The following is a 16183-nucleotide window of genomic DNA, read 5'->3' as shown; positions in this document are numbered from 1 at the left end:
CTGTATCTTAAATATGTGGAGCATTGTTGCTGTACCTTTAATATGCATCTGCACTGATTGGTCAACAGAGGACCCAGTTTCAGCTGGCATCAGTGGGCCATCACAGACTGACAGATCTGGTATTTGACTAAAAAGCATATGCACATTGTAAGGCTTGCCCTAACCGAATATTGTTGGTCCATAGGCATAATGACATTTTTACTTAACAAACATATTCTAAATACATTTTTACTCAAGAGGTCTGAATGGTAATGGACAACTAAATGCTTTCATATGGTGGTGCTTATTATTGATGACTGTTAAGTGAACTGAAAGCTTGGAATGCATTTGTGCAGTTATCAGAAATTATGTGGGGGAAAATATGTGTATTACTAGGGCTGGGCGATATGGCTGAAAACTGTATCACGATACAAGTATTTCATATCAGTCGATATCGATAATTATTGATTTTTTAAATAAAAATCTATTTCAGATAAGGACCAGAAGGGGAAAAAAGTTAAATTTAAAAACTTTTATTTTAAACTTCCTCTGATTTGAATCACCTCATTTATCAATCAAAGCAAACAGGGAAAAGAAATAGCAACACAGTCATGAAAAACACTCAAATAAATAAATGTGCACATAAGTCTGAATGAGCAGCACTGGTTGAAGCCTGGAAATATTGTAAACAAGTAGCTTAATTTGCTAGTTTATCATAGTCTACTGGTTAGACTGTTCAGTTTCCCCACGTGTGTTTAAGTTTCAAATGAATACTTTTTCTCCTTGGGACAGGCCCTTTTGAGTCTTGGAAAATACTTTTCCATTTGCATTGGGATTGAGATGATTAGAATTTAGCAGTCAATTTTAATGCAACAGTTTTGAACAAATTCGTGCAGCGTGCTAATGATGGTAACAGGATTTAATAGCAATTCAGCCAGTCGTCTTGCACGATTGTGAATGTTTGGATTACATGCTGAGGAGGGATGCGCCTGTTGAGAGGAAGAGAGAGTGCACGGGGCAAGGACTCATTGAGAGTCTGTGTTGAGGTAGGCCTACTTCTATCATCTACGCTGGTAGAGTTGCACATACTAGCTGCCTATTTATTTATGGACAACGTAAGGCGGGAGGTATGTGTTGCTTTTAATTATCGAATGTTCTATCGAACGCATTTTTATTGATATTGATTAGCAGCTACATGTCTATTGCGATACATATCGCTATCGTTTTATCGCCCAGCCCTAGTTGGTACTCTGTGTGATATTCGCAGATCATCAGCTCAGCTACACAGCTCTCATAACTGTAACAGCTTCACAGAATAGGCACTGTTACAGAAAAAACAGCATCACAGAATAGCCACTGTAAAAGTAAGGGGCAATGCACACAGACACCAGACCTGTCTGTCATTTAGATAATTCATCACACATGTTTCAGGTTTTTTTCCCCCCTTACCCTGAAGTTAATCAGAACAGAAGATGACGTGCGCCTCCCAGTTAAGCTCCTGTTAATACCTCTCATCTCAGTAATTGTGGAAAGCGTTATTGTTTTGGAGCTTGAAGCTGTGAGGCAGATTTTTGTGTGTTGCGTCTTGCCGCCACCACCACTACCGTACAGGAACACAGAAGAAAAGAGGCATCCGGAGTGACCCCTGCGCTCTCAGGTATGGCCTCGCCACGCACTGGGCGGCTTCTTGGTGGCCCTTGTAATGTTTTACCCATAGTACCTGTGTCTCGGGGATGAGCTGGGAAGTGAGATTACTGGGATGTTGCGCATGAAGCCTGAAGTGTGATCAAATATGACAGAGGGAAACCTTCCTGGAGATTTTCTTTTTTATATATATCTGAATTTGGGTAGAAATGATCAATTGTTCACTGTAAACAAAAAGAAAGTGACAAGCAACAAAGCAAAATAGCCACAAACGTTTGCCTGCTTGCTGACTTTGAACGCATATTGGGCTTTAGGCTCAACATACCACTTCTCCTGTTTCATAGCATACCCCTCTGGTGGCTCATGCACCTTTACCGGCAGGGAGCTGCGTTTGCATGCCGGTCAGTATCAATATAGAGCCTGCATTGGACTTTTCTATGCATCTCGCTTCTCTCTGTGGGAGTTTGTTTTTAGCCTTGCAGGCAGGAAAGACTGTTGTGTGATTGCACCACTCAGTGCGTAGCTATGAGGAGCTCAGTCATGGTCAGGTCCAATTTTCAGTTCTGTTAAATGGATGGAGGTGAGGTATGGACCAATGTGGACATGATGACCAGTTTATGTTATGTAGCTTTGTAATAGATTTTTTTTTCAACGATGGATAGAGGCTCCTTAAAATTGTTTGTTTGCTTAGTGGCCAGTAGGTCACCCACCATGTCTGCCCATGTCTTTTCCATCCAGTGTTCTTTCCACCAGCCACTCTGATTGAATTGTTCTTATTATTATTTTATCTTTTAGGAATGTAGGTTGGGTCAAATGTCGTATTCATGTTGTTGTATTCTTGGTTGGCTGGACAGCTGTTACTGTTGTAAATGTTTGCTAAAATTCTTTGCAATTCTATGGTCTGTTTTATAGATAAGTAAGCTTATCTGTGTTTTACAGTAATGTGTTTGCTGGAAAAAAGATGGGACAGACAGTTATGTTTTTGCCGGGAAACGTGTGTCATATTTGTGAATCATTCTCATATTGTGTCCGTTGAAGTATGCTGAATGATCAGTGAGATTTTGCATTTCATTTCTGCCTTTTCATGGTGGTTACTTACTCTTCATGGTAATTCTGCTCGTTTGGTTTGTGAAATAGAACAGGGAAATGACTAACAAGCTGCTTCGACTTGAAAAGTCTTATAGCGGTCGGATATCCGGCTGATGCAGAATTTGTTCGGAGAAATGCGTCCTGGCATATGAACTCTCTGAATAAAGTTGCGCTTGGCGAGTTGATCCTGTATTTGAGATAACCTTTGTGAAAGGAGACTGACAGATTTTAAGGGGAATATTCTCAATTCAGCACCTTATAAACGTGTAGTTTTGTTTTGGACTGAGTGAAATGGAAAATATGTCTTGTCATTTTCTGAATCAGAACTGTACAGAAACTCGGCACACACTGGCTTTTTCTGCAGGTGATTTGTATAGCTTGGGGCTCTCGTTTTCGAGTGCCAACCTCCTACTCTCTGGTTTCTGGGTTGTCATTACAGCTCAGTAATTGTGTGGACTGCCTGATATAATTCCTGCTAAAAAGCAGTAAAATAGACATCAGTACCTCTGCCCTTCCCCCCTGCAGAGAGAGGGATAGAGAGAGAGAGAGAGAGAGAAAATAAGAGTGAGAGACTAAACGGAATAGAAGCGCCCATCGTTGAGTCTCCTTGGGTTCCAGCTTTGCCTGCCTAGTTACCATGGCAGCGGCTGTTGCTGCTGGTTTGTTTGTAAGGCTCTAGTGGTCCTGAGTGTTCCTCCACACACACACACGCACATGTTCACACACACACACACACACACACACACACACACACACACACACACACACACACACACACACACACACACACACACACACACACACACACACAAAGTGAATGGAAGTGACGGGCTGTATACAGAACCCCACACACGAGTACCTCCACTCGTTGACTTGCTCCCACTGATGATGGTGGGCGGCAGTGTATGCGTGTGTGTTTGGTCGTGCGTGTGTTGGTGACGCACACTCCCGATGACCGTCCCTACTGCTCACTGACTCACTGGGCAGGTAAGCCACCTATGGGCTATAATCACATCGAAGGTTGTTTTGAATAAGTGTGTGTGTCATGCCTTGATGAAGTTAGCATTAGTGTTAAGGTAAAGAAATCTGTAAGATGCCTTTTAATTCAACTCTCTCTCTTTCTTTCTTTCTCTCTCTCTCTTTCTCTCACACTCTCTCTCTCTCTCACGTGCAGACCTCCGTTGACACCCCGGTCACCCCCAAATTCAGCAAAGAGCAGCGCGACATCTTCTTCCCCAGCAACTTCCCCAGCGGGCCGCTCCACAGCCCTCACACGCCCACCCCCACCACGCTGGCCGGCCACGACAGCCTGCCCACAGAGGCCAGGCAGGGTAAAGTGCCCAGACTGTCGCACCCGCACTCCCACTCCCACTCCCACACCCACACCCACTCGCATCCGACCACGCCCACACAGGGCACGGCGCCGCCACTCTACCGTCCACCTCCAGCCACCCAGGACCAGACTCAGCAGCAGCAGCAGCTGCCCAGGAAGCCCACGAGCAACCCCACGGTGGCAGACATGGCCGCCAGCTTCCACCCCCACACAGGTGAGTGGAGAGGAGGGGAGCAGGGGACCAACACAACAGCTGCCATTAGGAACAAAACGCTCTTGTGGTGAATGCATGTGTGTAATGGCCACATGAATATAATTGATATGTACTAACAATACTGTTTGCGCTTCCCATGTCCTGTAGTCTCTTTAGTCGGTTTCTGTGTTCATCCAGCACTATACATAACAGGACCACATGTGTTTAGTGCCACATCACATCTTTCTATTTCCCCATTTATTCCACTGCTTGGTTGAATTTCCCATTGTCCTACGTAATTAGGATCGACCATTAACATTGTTATTTGAACACCTATGAAGTAGATCCATTTTTTTGGCCGTATCACACTTGTGTATTAATTCGCCAAACTCGTTGTGAAGTTTTTAATGAACTGTCACATTGCATGTAAAATGCAGACGTTCAGAACATAGCAACATTGTAGCATATGACGGAGGTGGCTTTTAGCTAGATGGATGGCAGCAGGCTAAGTAAAATAGCGATGTTTCAAAGCTAAAGTTCATCAGAATCCTGGGATACACCCGCTTGATAACGGGAGAGATAGAACTAACGACTGGCCTTTGCCCGTAGCAACCATCCATTTAGAACTAGTAACGGCAGTTTGTCCTGCAAGTTGAGAAATTAGTTGATATGTGTCGGAAGAAAGTAGTTCTACAAACAAGACTGGCTCAGCGATTAAAACGTTTAAATTGTAACAGGAAATGAACACAACGCAAGTGGCAACAGTGGAATAAGCGGGATAATGGATCCACGGTGGTCTGTTAACAGAAATGAATGCACTTACGAGGTTTAAACAGCCCTCCGCTTTGCGTCGGGACCGTTTTACAACCTCGACCGTGCATTTCTGTTAACAGACCACCGTGTCGTCCATTATCCCTTACATATTGCCCACTCCTAGTTTATGGCCTTGCTCTATCCATCCTGATTCTCTGTCTCTCACACTCACACTCACACACACACACACACACACACACACACACACACACACACACACACACACACACACACACACACATAGGTATTGATGAAGATAATAAGGTGTCGGGTTGAGGTGCTCTCCGCTCTGCATCTGGACTGAATTCTACCAACGGTTGCCCAGGCAACCTGGATAGAGAGGTTTAGAACAGAGTGGTGTGTGCGTGTTTATGCGTGTGCGTGTGTGTGTGTGTGGGGCGGGGCTAGTGAGAGAGGGGGTGTAGTTAATATCCGGATATTCGAGGGGATGTGCGTGTGTGTGCGTGTGTGTGCGTGTGTGTGTGTGTGTGTGTGTGTGTGTCAGTCAGCAAGGGAGCATGCATTATGTAATAGTCACCTGTAGACATACTGCCATCTCTCCCTCTCTGTAGTACATCACACCCATGGGCATGTTATTGTGACTTTGCGGACCTACAAACAGAGGTGCACACACACATACACACACACACACATATTTTTCATTCACTGTCATTCACATTCACAGTGTTTGTGGTGCTTCATTAGATAATCTGATGCTCTTTCACACAGTGGTGATTACCCAGGCCTCTAATTAGACTATTTGGCTGGCTGCCTGCCTGCTCAGGTGTGTGTGTGTGTGTGTGTGTGTGAGAGAGAGAGAGAGAGAGGGAGAGAGGAAGGGGGGGCGGGTAATTACTCCAAACCTGTAGCCTTATACACAGGTTTATTTACTAACACAAATTACACACAAACACACACACACACACACACAAGTACAGTATTATCGGTTAGATAACCCAGCGTAAATGTGTGTGTGTGTGTGTGTGTGTGTGTGTTTAATGTAGACATGTAGATACAGGTGCCTCTGCTAGGTGTGTTATTGACAATACTGTTTATAAGGTGAACATGTGGCTCCATCTAGTGGCTAGGAACCTCAATGACAGCATGCGGCCTGTGAGCCATATTGCTTGAGGGTCCAAGTAGATGCCTTGGACTCTTTTCTAATGCTACTGCTCCTACTGTAATGACCAGTGGTTTTCCCCCACTATTTTTAGGGACACCAGGCAACATTTTCGTGTTAAAGGAACACGCCACCCAATGTCAGTAGTAATATATGTTCTTACCTTAAGTTTCACGAGTTGAGTCATACCTCTCCCGTGTCGGTATGTGCACTCAAACGCTCTGGTGCGCGGCTGGACTGTGTTAGCATGTTGCTATGCTAGCGGGCTTTGCCGTAACTAAGCGTAGAAGTAATCAAAAACATCCACATTTTCCCGACTTAAATACAGTTGCACGAGTAGTTGATAGAAATGCTACGGCCACGCAACATGAAACGTGGCGATTTTCCAAGAGAATAAACCTTTACTGTCTATGGAATAAACAGGAGAACTACAATGTGTGGCGCAATAACACTTGGGAGTACTTCGACCTAGCGTAGTAGTATTGTTAACACCTAATTGTAGATCCTATCCACCACAGAGTTTAGAATCCATGCTGGATCGACCCTCAGCCTCTCCCTCTGTGTGTAGGTCGAAGTACTCCCAAGTGCTATTGCGCCACACATTGTAGTTCTCCTGTTTATTCGCTTGGAAAATCGCCACGTTTCATGTTGCGTGGCCGTAGCATTTCTATCAACTACTCGTGCAACTGTATTTAAGTCGGGAAAACGTGGATAATAGCAGAGCCGGCGAAGAACCAGCGAAAACCCTTGACGGAAGACGCAAAGAAAAGGAAAAGAGCTTCAGACCGAGCGAGGGGGAGTTTCGTAGAGAAAAAGCATCAGGCTTGCCTGGTGTCCCTTTAATTTGTTCTAACATTTTGACCTGTGTGTGTGCGCAGCGGAGGGCCGAGAGGAGTGTGGCCCTGAGGGTCTGGCCTACAGGCAGCAGGAGTCGCACCTGTGCCAGCAGATGAAGATGGCCTCTGTGTCACAGGCGCAGGACATGGCCACTTGGGGCAGCGACGAGCCACCCACCTGCAGCGCCTCACAGGCCAGCACAGGTGTGTGTGTGTGTGTGTGTGTTTTGAGTGTGTCTTTCTTGCGGTCTTACCCTGTCCCTTCCATATGCTTTTCTATCCATATAATGATGTACAGAGTCAGTTTGTTTGATAAAAGGCCAGTAAAGTACTGAGTCATAGGGGATATTTTGATATTTCTTATAAAATGATATTATGCACAGAGATGAAACCAGGGTTTGGTGGTTGGGTGATGGGGTTAAAGATTTCAACAAATGCTCTCTCCGTCTCAACCTCTCTCTCTCTCTCTCTCTCTCTCTCTCTCTGTCTCTCTGTCCCTCCAGAGGACGTGTTTGTGTCCGGTGATCAGCCCCAGCAGGCGGACTCGAGCCGCATCCGTTCCCGGATCCCCCCCAACATGCCAAAGCTCTTCATCCCGTCGGCCGTCACCAAGTTCCCCCCGGAGATCACGGTCACGCCCCCCACGCCCACGCTGCTCTCGCCCAAGGGCAGCATCTCCGAGGAGACCAAACAGAGGCTCAAGGTCAGGCGCGTGCTCTCCACCTCGCTTCGCCTTCCATTTCACACACTCTCTGTCTGTCTCTCTCTCTGTCTGTCTGTCTCTCTCTCTGTCTGTCTGTCTCTCTGTCTGTCTGTCTGTCTCTCTGTCTGTCTCTCTCTCTGTCTGTCTCTCTCTCTGTCTGTCTGTCTCTCTGTCTGTCTGTCTCTCTCTCTGTCTGTCTCTCTCTCTGTCTGTCTGTCTCTCTCTCTGTCTGTGTCTCTCTCTGTCTGTCTCTCTATCTGTCTGTGTCTCTCTCTGTCTGTCTGTCTCTCTCTCTGTCTGTCTGTCTCTCTCTCTGTCTGTCTCTCTGTCTGTCTGTGTCTCTCTCTGTCCCCCCATTTCTGCCCAATTCCTCAATTTCCCTCTGGATTAATAAAGTCTTAAGTCGTCTGTCATTTTTGTGTACAGTGTCCTTCCCAGGCATGTTTTACACCACCGGTGGTACGCGAGCTGCCACTAGGGGGTACGCGAGATGAAAAGGGCTATGGCGGAAATGTGCTAAAAATGGTTCATTAATTAATAATCGAATTAGTTCATAAATAATAAATCATTTCTAATCGGGTTATAATGATATGGAAACGTAAAATTAATTATTTCCTGCGGGCAGCCAGAATATCTGGCGTGTTAGTTTCGTGGAAGTAGGCTATAGGTTATGTAGAAGGCTACGCAAACATGGAAAACTGTCTAAAATCAGAGACATTGTCCTAAAGGCCTAATTAATGCGATCGAAGAGGAGAAGCGAGAGAAACAGAGCAGGAGACGGGTAACGATGGGATGGGGGGCAGAATGATGAAGGCGGAGCGCAGGGGGGTAAAAAAAAGGACGAGACAGAAAAGACTGCGGGAAGAAAACCTAAGTAGCCTATGATATGATGAGGCATATAGGCCTCGGCTTGAAGTGGATTGGGAGACAGACTGCCCAAAGCCACAGTGCATGGTTTGCAGTGAGGTGCTATCTAACCAGTCTTATGTTGTTCTCCACACTGTTTTTTTTAGCGTGAGAGCCCATAGACAAGTTGCACATTTTGATTTTGCTATTTGTTATCATATAGCGTGGCTAATTAAACATGATGCCTGGACATATGCTTCAATAGAATGTGTTACTTTTCGGATGGTGGGGGTACGCGAGCCGAGTCAGGATGTAGCAGGTGGTCCGTGGGAAAAAAAGTTTGGGAACCGCTGTTTTACACCATGGTCCATGTCCATGACCTATATGCATACCCCACATCTCTCTCTCTTTTTATCTCTCTCTCTCGCTCTCTCATTCCATGTATAATTACTTTCTTATTGTACCTTTTCTGTAAGTTCTGCTTTCTTTTCATTCACATGAACTAATTTCACTCTCTTGTTTTTCTTTTTGTCCTCCTGTCCTCCTTTTTCTCTTCTTCTTCTTCTTCTTCTTCTTCTTCTTCTTCTTCTTCTTCTTCTTCTTTCTCTCTATCCCCCTCTCCCTCTCTCTCTCTCTCTGTAGAATGTGATTCTGGCCTCTCAGTCTGCAGCTAATGTGAAGAAAGACACTCTGGCCCAGCCAGCTCTCGAGGTGCAGGAGACCTCCAGCCAGGAGTCGTCTCTGGAGAGCGATACGGACGAGGAGGACGACTACATGGACATTTGAGTGGACGAACAGACGGACACGTTGGACATAAGGGACAGATGTTCTTCTCTCTTTCCTCTCACCAGCCTCTGCTCACAGTCCTACAAAGGCAAAGAGCTGACTTTGGCTGATATTGAGAGCCAAAACCACCACTCTTTACGTGTGTGTGTGTGTGTGTGTGTGTGCATCTCTCTCTCTGTAACACACACACACACACACTCACTCATACACGCTCATTCTCACTCATGCTGTTATTCATGCTTTGTCTCTGTTTCTGTTTGTCTCATTCTCCTCTCTCTGTCCTCTTCACTCCTGTCTCCCTGTCTCTCACATCTTCCCTGTTTTCTTCAATTCTCTCTGTACTTCCTACCTTCAGCTGTGACTTGAGCAAATGCAACGGTACTTTTTTAAACTGCACTTAATCATCAATCTCATCGGGCTGATTTCAGTTCCAGACTGCAACTGGTCTTCAGCCTGGGCTCCATCCCATTCCATCCTCTCTCTCTCTCTCTCTCTCTCTCTCTGTTCCGGCTCGAACTCTCAGCTGCGCATGTTCTCTCTAGCACAAGGGCTTTCTCTTCTGCCAGTGTGTGTGGCACCGCATCTTGGCACGTCTACGGTCTTGTTCAGTGCTGATGCTCCTGTGATGGCTGGGCATGGATTTATTGTTATTTACTCTTGTTGTTGGTTGTCGTCGTTGATGTTGTTTATAATTACTGCTATGATTTTGTAGCTATCCAGCAAAAAAGTGCCATTTTAACACTTCCCCGCCAACACCCCCAAACCTCTCAGTGAAATCAGGTTTTTATGCTGAGGCTGATGAGGGGAACTGTCCCATGATGTGGATGAGTGGGGGTGTTCCTGAAACCTATGCAGATGCATGCTTCCCCACGCTCCGCACCAGTGCTGATGGGGATGTACTGAACTAGTCCACGTGATCATGTTCAGACATCAGGTTTGAATGTTTCATGTCCCGAAAACATCCGCTCTGTACCGCTGAGGAAAGAACAGGAGCTTCAGGCCCCCTCGCGGTGCCAGTAGGGTAGGATGGACCCATTTCAGCTCACAACTCTGTGGGCATTAAGGCAGCTTGACCTTTCTTAACCTTCACCGCGGTCATTTCGCCATACCTGAGGTGCCCCCACGGCAGAACGTGTTCCCAGGCGGCATATCATTCCAGCTCGCTCTCGCTCATGTCCGTGCGTCTCCGAGCGGGTCACGAGAGGGACCCTGTTGTCTAGGCGACCCGTCCAGTAGAGAGCCCCACACGAGCAGAAACAGCAGGCCTCTTCTCTCGCACCAACCTGTGCAACCCTCTGCAGATGATATCGGTTTACATGTACACTTGCATTTCTACAGTTATCCACCTGTCCACCTGTTCTACAGTTATCTACCTTTTTTTTTTTTGTAAAAAATTGTAATTTTGTTTATGCTTTTTTTCATGCTGTTTTCTTTTCAGTCTGGCTCTGCAGTTGTCCTCAGTGTTTCTTTTTTTTTATGCTTGTTTTTTTTTTTGTGTGTCATTGGATGTTTTCAAGTTATTTTCAATGACTTTGGTGTTCTCACAGTGTATGGTAGCTACATGCAGGTGTTGTCGTATCATGCAGAGGCCCAGGCTGGAGGAGCCACCAGCAGCATTACCCCAGACTTGCACAAGAGCGGCCCCCACTCTGAAACTCCCAAGGCTCCGACACCTTTGTACATATCATCATGGAAGCATCTCAATCACCACTTGTAGCTGCCTAAGCTCAGCAGGAAAGAGGAAACAAAAAAACAGAAAACAAACAAATGCCCGACTGGTCTATTTTGGAGAATATGGAAGAATACGAAACACACAACACTGACTAAACAAGCGTTAAGACGGCTGAATGTTTTTTTACGGATTGTTTTCTAAGAGAAGATGGTTATTCATGGTATTTTTCTGAAGAAAAAAACTGTCTAAGTATACTTTTTTTAAAAAAGAAATAAGACTTTCTAAAACAATTGTCATTGGGGGAAAAAGATGTCAGTCAATCATTTCTGCCTAACTTGGATGTTTGTATTTTGTTTGTTTTTTCGGCAATGTAAGATATTGTTTTGTATTCTGCTGCTGCGCTTCTCAAAGGGATTTCCCATGGCTGAGAGCAGTGGGATCCAGCCTGATTGTAAGGCTCTCATTACTATGACGATGGGTTCAGGGCTGTGGTGGGATTGGATGTTATATTCTGAATTTTGACTTGCTGCATTAAAGTTGTCACAACCAAAAATACACTTGATATACTTCTACCTGGTCCTTGTACTTGTGGTTTGTCTCTAGCTCTCTCTCTCTCTCTCTCTCTCTCTCTCTCTCTCTCTCTCTCTCTCTTTCTCTCTCACACACACACACACACACTCAAGACACCCGTACGTACCATTCCCCCGTTTTACTGAGACCACCCTGCCTCAGAGACAGTCTGTCAAAGAGCCTGTCCACACTGGTGTGAAGTCCTTGACACGAGGGAGGCCATTAACCTTCATTAGCAACTTCCAGAAGTTTCTTATGAAGTGCTGCCAATTTGTCATTTGCCCTCTTTGTCAGACACGCTCGAGTGGCGGTTTGTTTTCTTATGGAGGGGGCCAAATGTGTGCCTGGCCCTCTTAGGCTCAGTTTGGGAGGTGGATGTCGTTGGAGGGTTGGAGTAAATGGGGGGCTGGGGACAGGAGAGCGTTTATTTGATCTCTCTCTGGACGCTCTCGTTCTTTTCCCCTTTATGCAGCGAAACAAGACGGTGGCCTTCAAGACAACTGAAGGGAGGGATTCCAGTATAGTCTCAACTGAATCACCAGCACTTAAATGTATCCATGGTTGGATACAGGGAGATCAAACAGGGCTTAGATGTTGCCTCATTTTTAAAAAAAAAAATGTATGACCTGAACCCGACAACATCCCTGTTTCAGTCCTTGTCCATCTCTCCTGCTCAGGCATCACAGTGTTCATTAGTGTCCCAAGGCCCTCTTTCTTGCTTGGCCGTCTTTTGACGAGGCCTGCTGCCTCAAAAGTGGCCAATTAAGGCATCAAAAGGGCCCATTGCATGGCTAATGTCGACCGGAGGTGTGAGATTTCTCGTCGGCCCACTGCGGGGGCCTTTATGGGGGCCTGGCCACAGCCTGTCTGATCCTGGCCCAGGCTCCTGTGTATTGGCAGCTGTTAAGCCGTTGAAGGGCAAGGGGCACTCCGCACTCTGGCACAGAAAGCAAATGGCAAGAAGACTGACACCTCCCTGTAAGTAGAACGTCGGTGATAAGAGGCTGGTCGATGAGCAGGCTGAGGTGAGCACAGGCTACTGAAGCTGATGCCAGTGAAGTGATGTGGGTTCAATCCAGTGGGAGAACCTGACATTATTCCCTTCCACAACAGCAAAAATAAAGCCCATATTTTGTCAAAATGGGAGGTATCACATATTCAAAATGTTGTCATCAGATTATATTAACTGGTTTTGGAGCCAGGGAATACAACCTATTAAACAAAACATCAGCCTGGTTTGCCCAGAACTGGTCCAGAGTTGCTTAAACCTCGTCTTTGTCTCTTAATCTCTCAAGAATGATCTCCCGAAATCTCTCATTGTCTATTGTCTCTGGAGATACCGTTGTGTACTTGACATTGATGCAACAGCGCACTAAGCTCATCAAGGGATTTTAAGCAAGGCCAATTAAATATATGAACACAACAAATCCAGTTCAACATCACTGAAATAGCTTTTTTTGTGCTACCAACCTCTTTAATGAAACATTATAACTCTAATAAGTTTCAAAATAATGAGTGACCTAAATGACCTCTAATCATATAAACAGTTGTAATCCCATTGACAAAAACGGTCCGCCAGGTGTTAAGATGTGCATATCCCACACCTAGCCAATGAAATATCTCACTTATTCGTCCATGTGTTGTCTAGTGGTGTGCGGCTCATAGCACAGAGCTGTAAATGCTGACAGCCTCTGTGCTAACCTCAGTCAGCCTGGACCAGGACCTCAGACAGTAATGGGGTTGACACTACTCCTGCTGAAATGTGCACCTCTACTCAGCTAGTCCAGAGAATCCTCACACTCATGTATCACTTCCATAATGCTCCTAGAAAGCACAAAGACAGGCATAAGACTGTGCACCTTCAGGAGACACAGATTGCTACTCAGAGCACACACTCGGAGCCTTACATAAATAAAAGCAAAATAAACTGACAAAGACAAGAATAAGATCACATAGTTAGAATTAGAGATAAAAACATACACTCGTCCCTATAGGGATTCCCTACAATACACCATGCAAAAACAGATTTTACACCTCTCTCAGAGTAAAAGCAGACTACTGTATTCTCTTATACAGCTCTAGAATACAATAAGGCTCTCAGTGAGGACCATGTCAATACAGTTTCTTTTCTCTTGCTGCATCTGACAAACAATGAGTTTCAGCCATAGCAGAAACCTCTGCCTACATACAGAGGCTCTCAAAAATTGGCTCTTGTAAATGTTCCTCTCACAAGAATCTAAACCTCTCTCTCTCTCTCTCTCTCTCTCTCTCTCTCTCCAATCATTGAGCCATTCAATGGTAAAATGGTCATGTTTTTTCTCAAAGGTGTGAAAAAGAAATCAAGCAAGAGCCACTTTCCTCCTTGGTTTTGGTCATTAACGAGACAAATACACGTCCACTTTGCCCAGGCTCTCTATCCAGCCAGTCAATATTCTCACAGTTTAGGACCAGGCTCTCTATCCAGCCAGTCAATATTCTCACAGTTTAGGACCAGGCTCTCTGCTTATAAACACCTTGCCTGCCTTCAGCAGCAGCTGCTGCTGCTCCCCAGAGGAATATTTAGTCTGCACTTAGTGGTATTGGGTGCGGAGTAAAACACGGTCTCTACCAGGACCACATACGTAGATGTCCCTCATGTTGACACTCACGCTTTTCTCTTCCTCTCTCTGCTGCAGCCAGGGAAAACACATTGTGTTGTAAGTGCTGTCGTTTTGGAGGCCTGCAACATGTACTGTATGTACTGTATATATTAGACTGTAAATTAACTACCACAGGTATCCCTGGTATTCCCTCACAGGCCTACATTTGAATGTATTCTTTTGGCGGATGCTTTTATCCAATGTGATTTACAGCTGGGGAACAACAAAGCTCCAGTAAATTAGGAGCCCGTGGACTAAATACCAGTTCTACTCAGTGTTACAAAGTGCAAAGAGATCAGGCAAATAAGTGCACTATATGTGTGCATAAAGCATGACAGGGTATTAGTGGTGAAATGTCACCCTTCATGCCTCTCACTGAATCTCTCAAGTATTCCCAGTTTGTATTTGTCACTGTTGCAGACACATGAAAAAAGCACTATAGGTTGTCATTTTGGAGAGCCACCTCACATAGCTACCGTAGATAACACACATTGTATGTGGCCCACAGCCACTGAAGCCTCTGCACTCCTAATCTGACTTCATAGTAGTACAATCCACAGAAGCGCTGTAGACAGTCTGAGGTAATGTGCTGGTAACAGTGAACTTGAAGGTGCTTTGGAGGAAATGGATGTAATTTAGGGGAGGGCAGGAGGCTTTTGGGGAGGTGAGAGCCACAGTAGGCTGAGAATGTCTTTAGCATCTCTATGTGTGTGGGGCTAACAGCACCAGGCCCAAGGGTGGAGACACCCATGTGCTGGATAGAGATGTTTGTGGATTTGATTTGGTGGTGGTGGGGGGGTATAGATGTGACAGAGGCTTAATTTACCTCAGTACTTTAGTTTTAATCTGCCATCTTTAGATACACACAAAGACACACACATACATACAGTACTCACATTCCTGCACTGACAGATACATGACAAAGGAATAAATGGTAGATGGCTGCTGGTTGAAATGCCCTCTGGAGATTCAGTTTCCAGGGGCCCAATATTGTTTGTCTCAGAGGTTGTGCTTCACAGTGCTAACTGGCTGCTAAGTGCTGGCCCATCCAGCACTGTGCCCATTCTCATGAGCGGACAGGGGAGGGCAGTACCTGGAGGGGGAAACTGCCCCTAATGAGATTAAGCACCCTGGCTTTGTCCTTGTCTAGACTCTGCAATACACAAGCCCCCACTGAGGCTTTGAGAAGCCACCCCCCCACCCCTCACCTCTATCCACCACCCTCAGGTAAGATTCACCTGGGCTGTATGCCCCTAGGGATGGCCGCCTTTAATCTGACCGTTATAGTTTTATGTGCCACTCGCCCTCCTCACTTTCTCTAATGACCAATGAATTGGGTCAAACGGGTTGCCAGATATTGAGGAAGTTATATTTTTTCACCTCAAGGTTTGTTCATAATGTCAAACCAATGCTGAGGAGACATTTGTCCTGACTGCGATGCTCTAGGCCAGTGAGTTATTGTAGTTCTCCCCCATCAGAGAGTTTGTATTGTCACAAATGTTCTGTAGTTCCTGCCGCGCTGCCAGAGTGAAATAACCGATGGCTTGAATCAATGTTATGAAGACACATTAAGAGGAAAAAATTACCACGATGACCCACACCACTTTTAATCTGTGCATTTTGTCCAATTTTCCTTCAACAAAACATGTTATCTGCCCAGATCCATTGTAATTAATTTAAATTAAAAATCAGAAGGATATGAAAAATATTAAATCCAAAAATAAATGAAAGTGTTGATTGTGGTTTGTGCTCACTGAAATGTCCATTCCTAAACCTATGAAAGAGAGAAAAAATAACTAAATAAAGTGTGTACTCAGCATGTGGCTTCCTAAAGCACCATCTGTCCTATGAAACCTGCATGTGTGTTAAAATAATGCATATATTTACTTTAAAATTCCCCTGTAAGGCTATGATGTTCTCACACAGATTATATGGATCTCTGGGGTTCTTCAGTGCCCTA

General features: G+C 45.3%; 1 protein-coding gene across 3 annotated transcripts in view; it reads left to right on the top strand.

Moving 5' to 3' along the window:
* Positions 1–11586, top strand: part of cabin1 (calcineurin binding protein 1) — a 75724-nt gene extending 64138 nt beyond the window's left edge. For all 3 annotated transcript variants that reach the window (XM_076270772.1, XM_076270773.1, XM_076270774.1), the window contains 4 exons: positions 3887–4259; positions 7050–7211; positions 7511–7710; positions 9199–11586. In XM_076270772.1, coding sequence (XP_076126887.1) covers positions 3887–4259; positions 7050–7211; positions 7511–7710; positions 9199–9342 — 879 coding nt within the window. In that variant the 3' untranslated portion in view covers positions 9343–11586. The remainder of the gene's footprint in view (positions 1–3886; positions 4260–7049; positions 7212–7510; positions 7711–9198) is intronic.
* Positions 11587–16183: the final 4597 nt, after the last annotated feature.

This window comes from Alosa pseudoharengus, unplaced genomic scaffold, assembly GCF_046254945.1.
Source record: "Alosa pseudoharengus isolate Yale_2024_CS ecotype anadromous, Long Island Sound unplaced genomic scaffold, YU_APseudo_1.1 YU_APseudo_1.1_scf_6, whole genome shotgun sequence".
Taxonomy (NCBI): Eukaryota; Metazoa; Chordata; class Actinopteri; order Clupeiformes; family Clupeidae; genus Alosa; species Alosa pseudoharengus.
The sequence above is the reverse complement of the archived record's forward strand: the minus strand, read 5'-3'. Positions and strand labels throughout refer to the sequence as shown.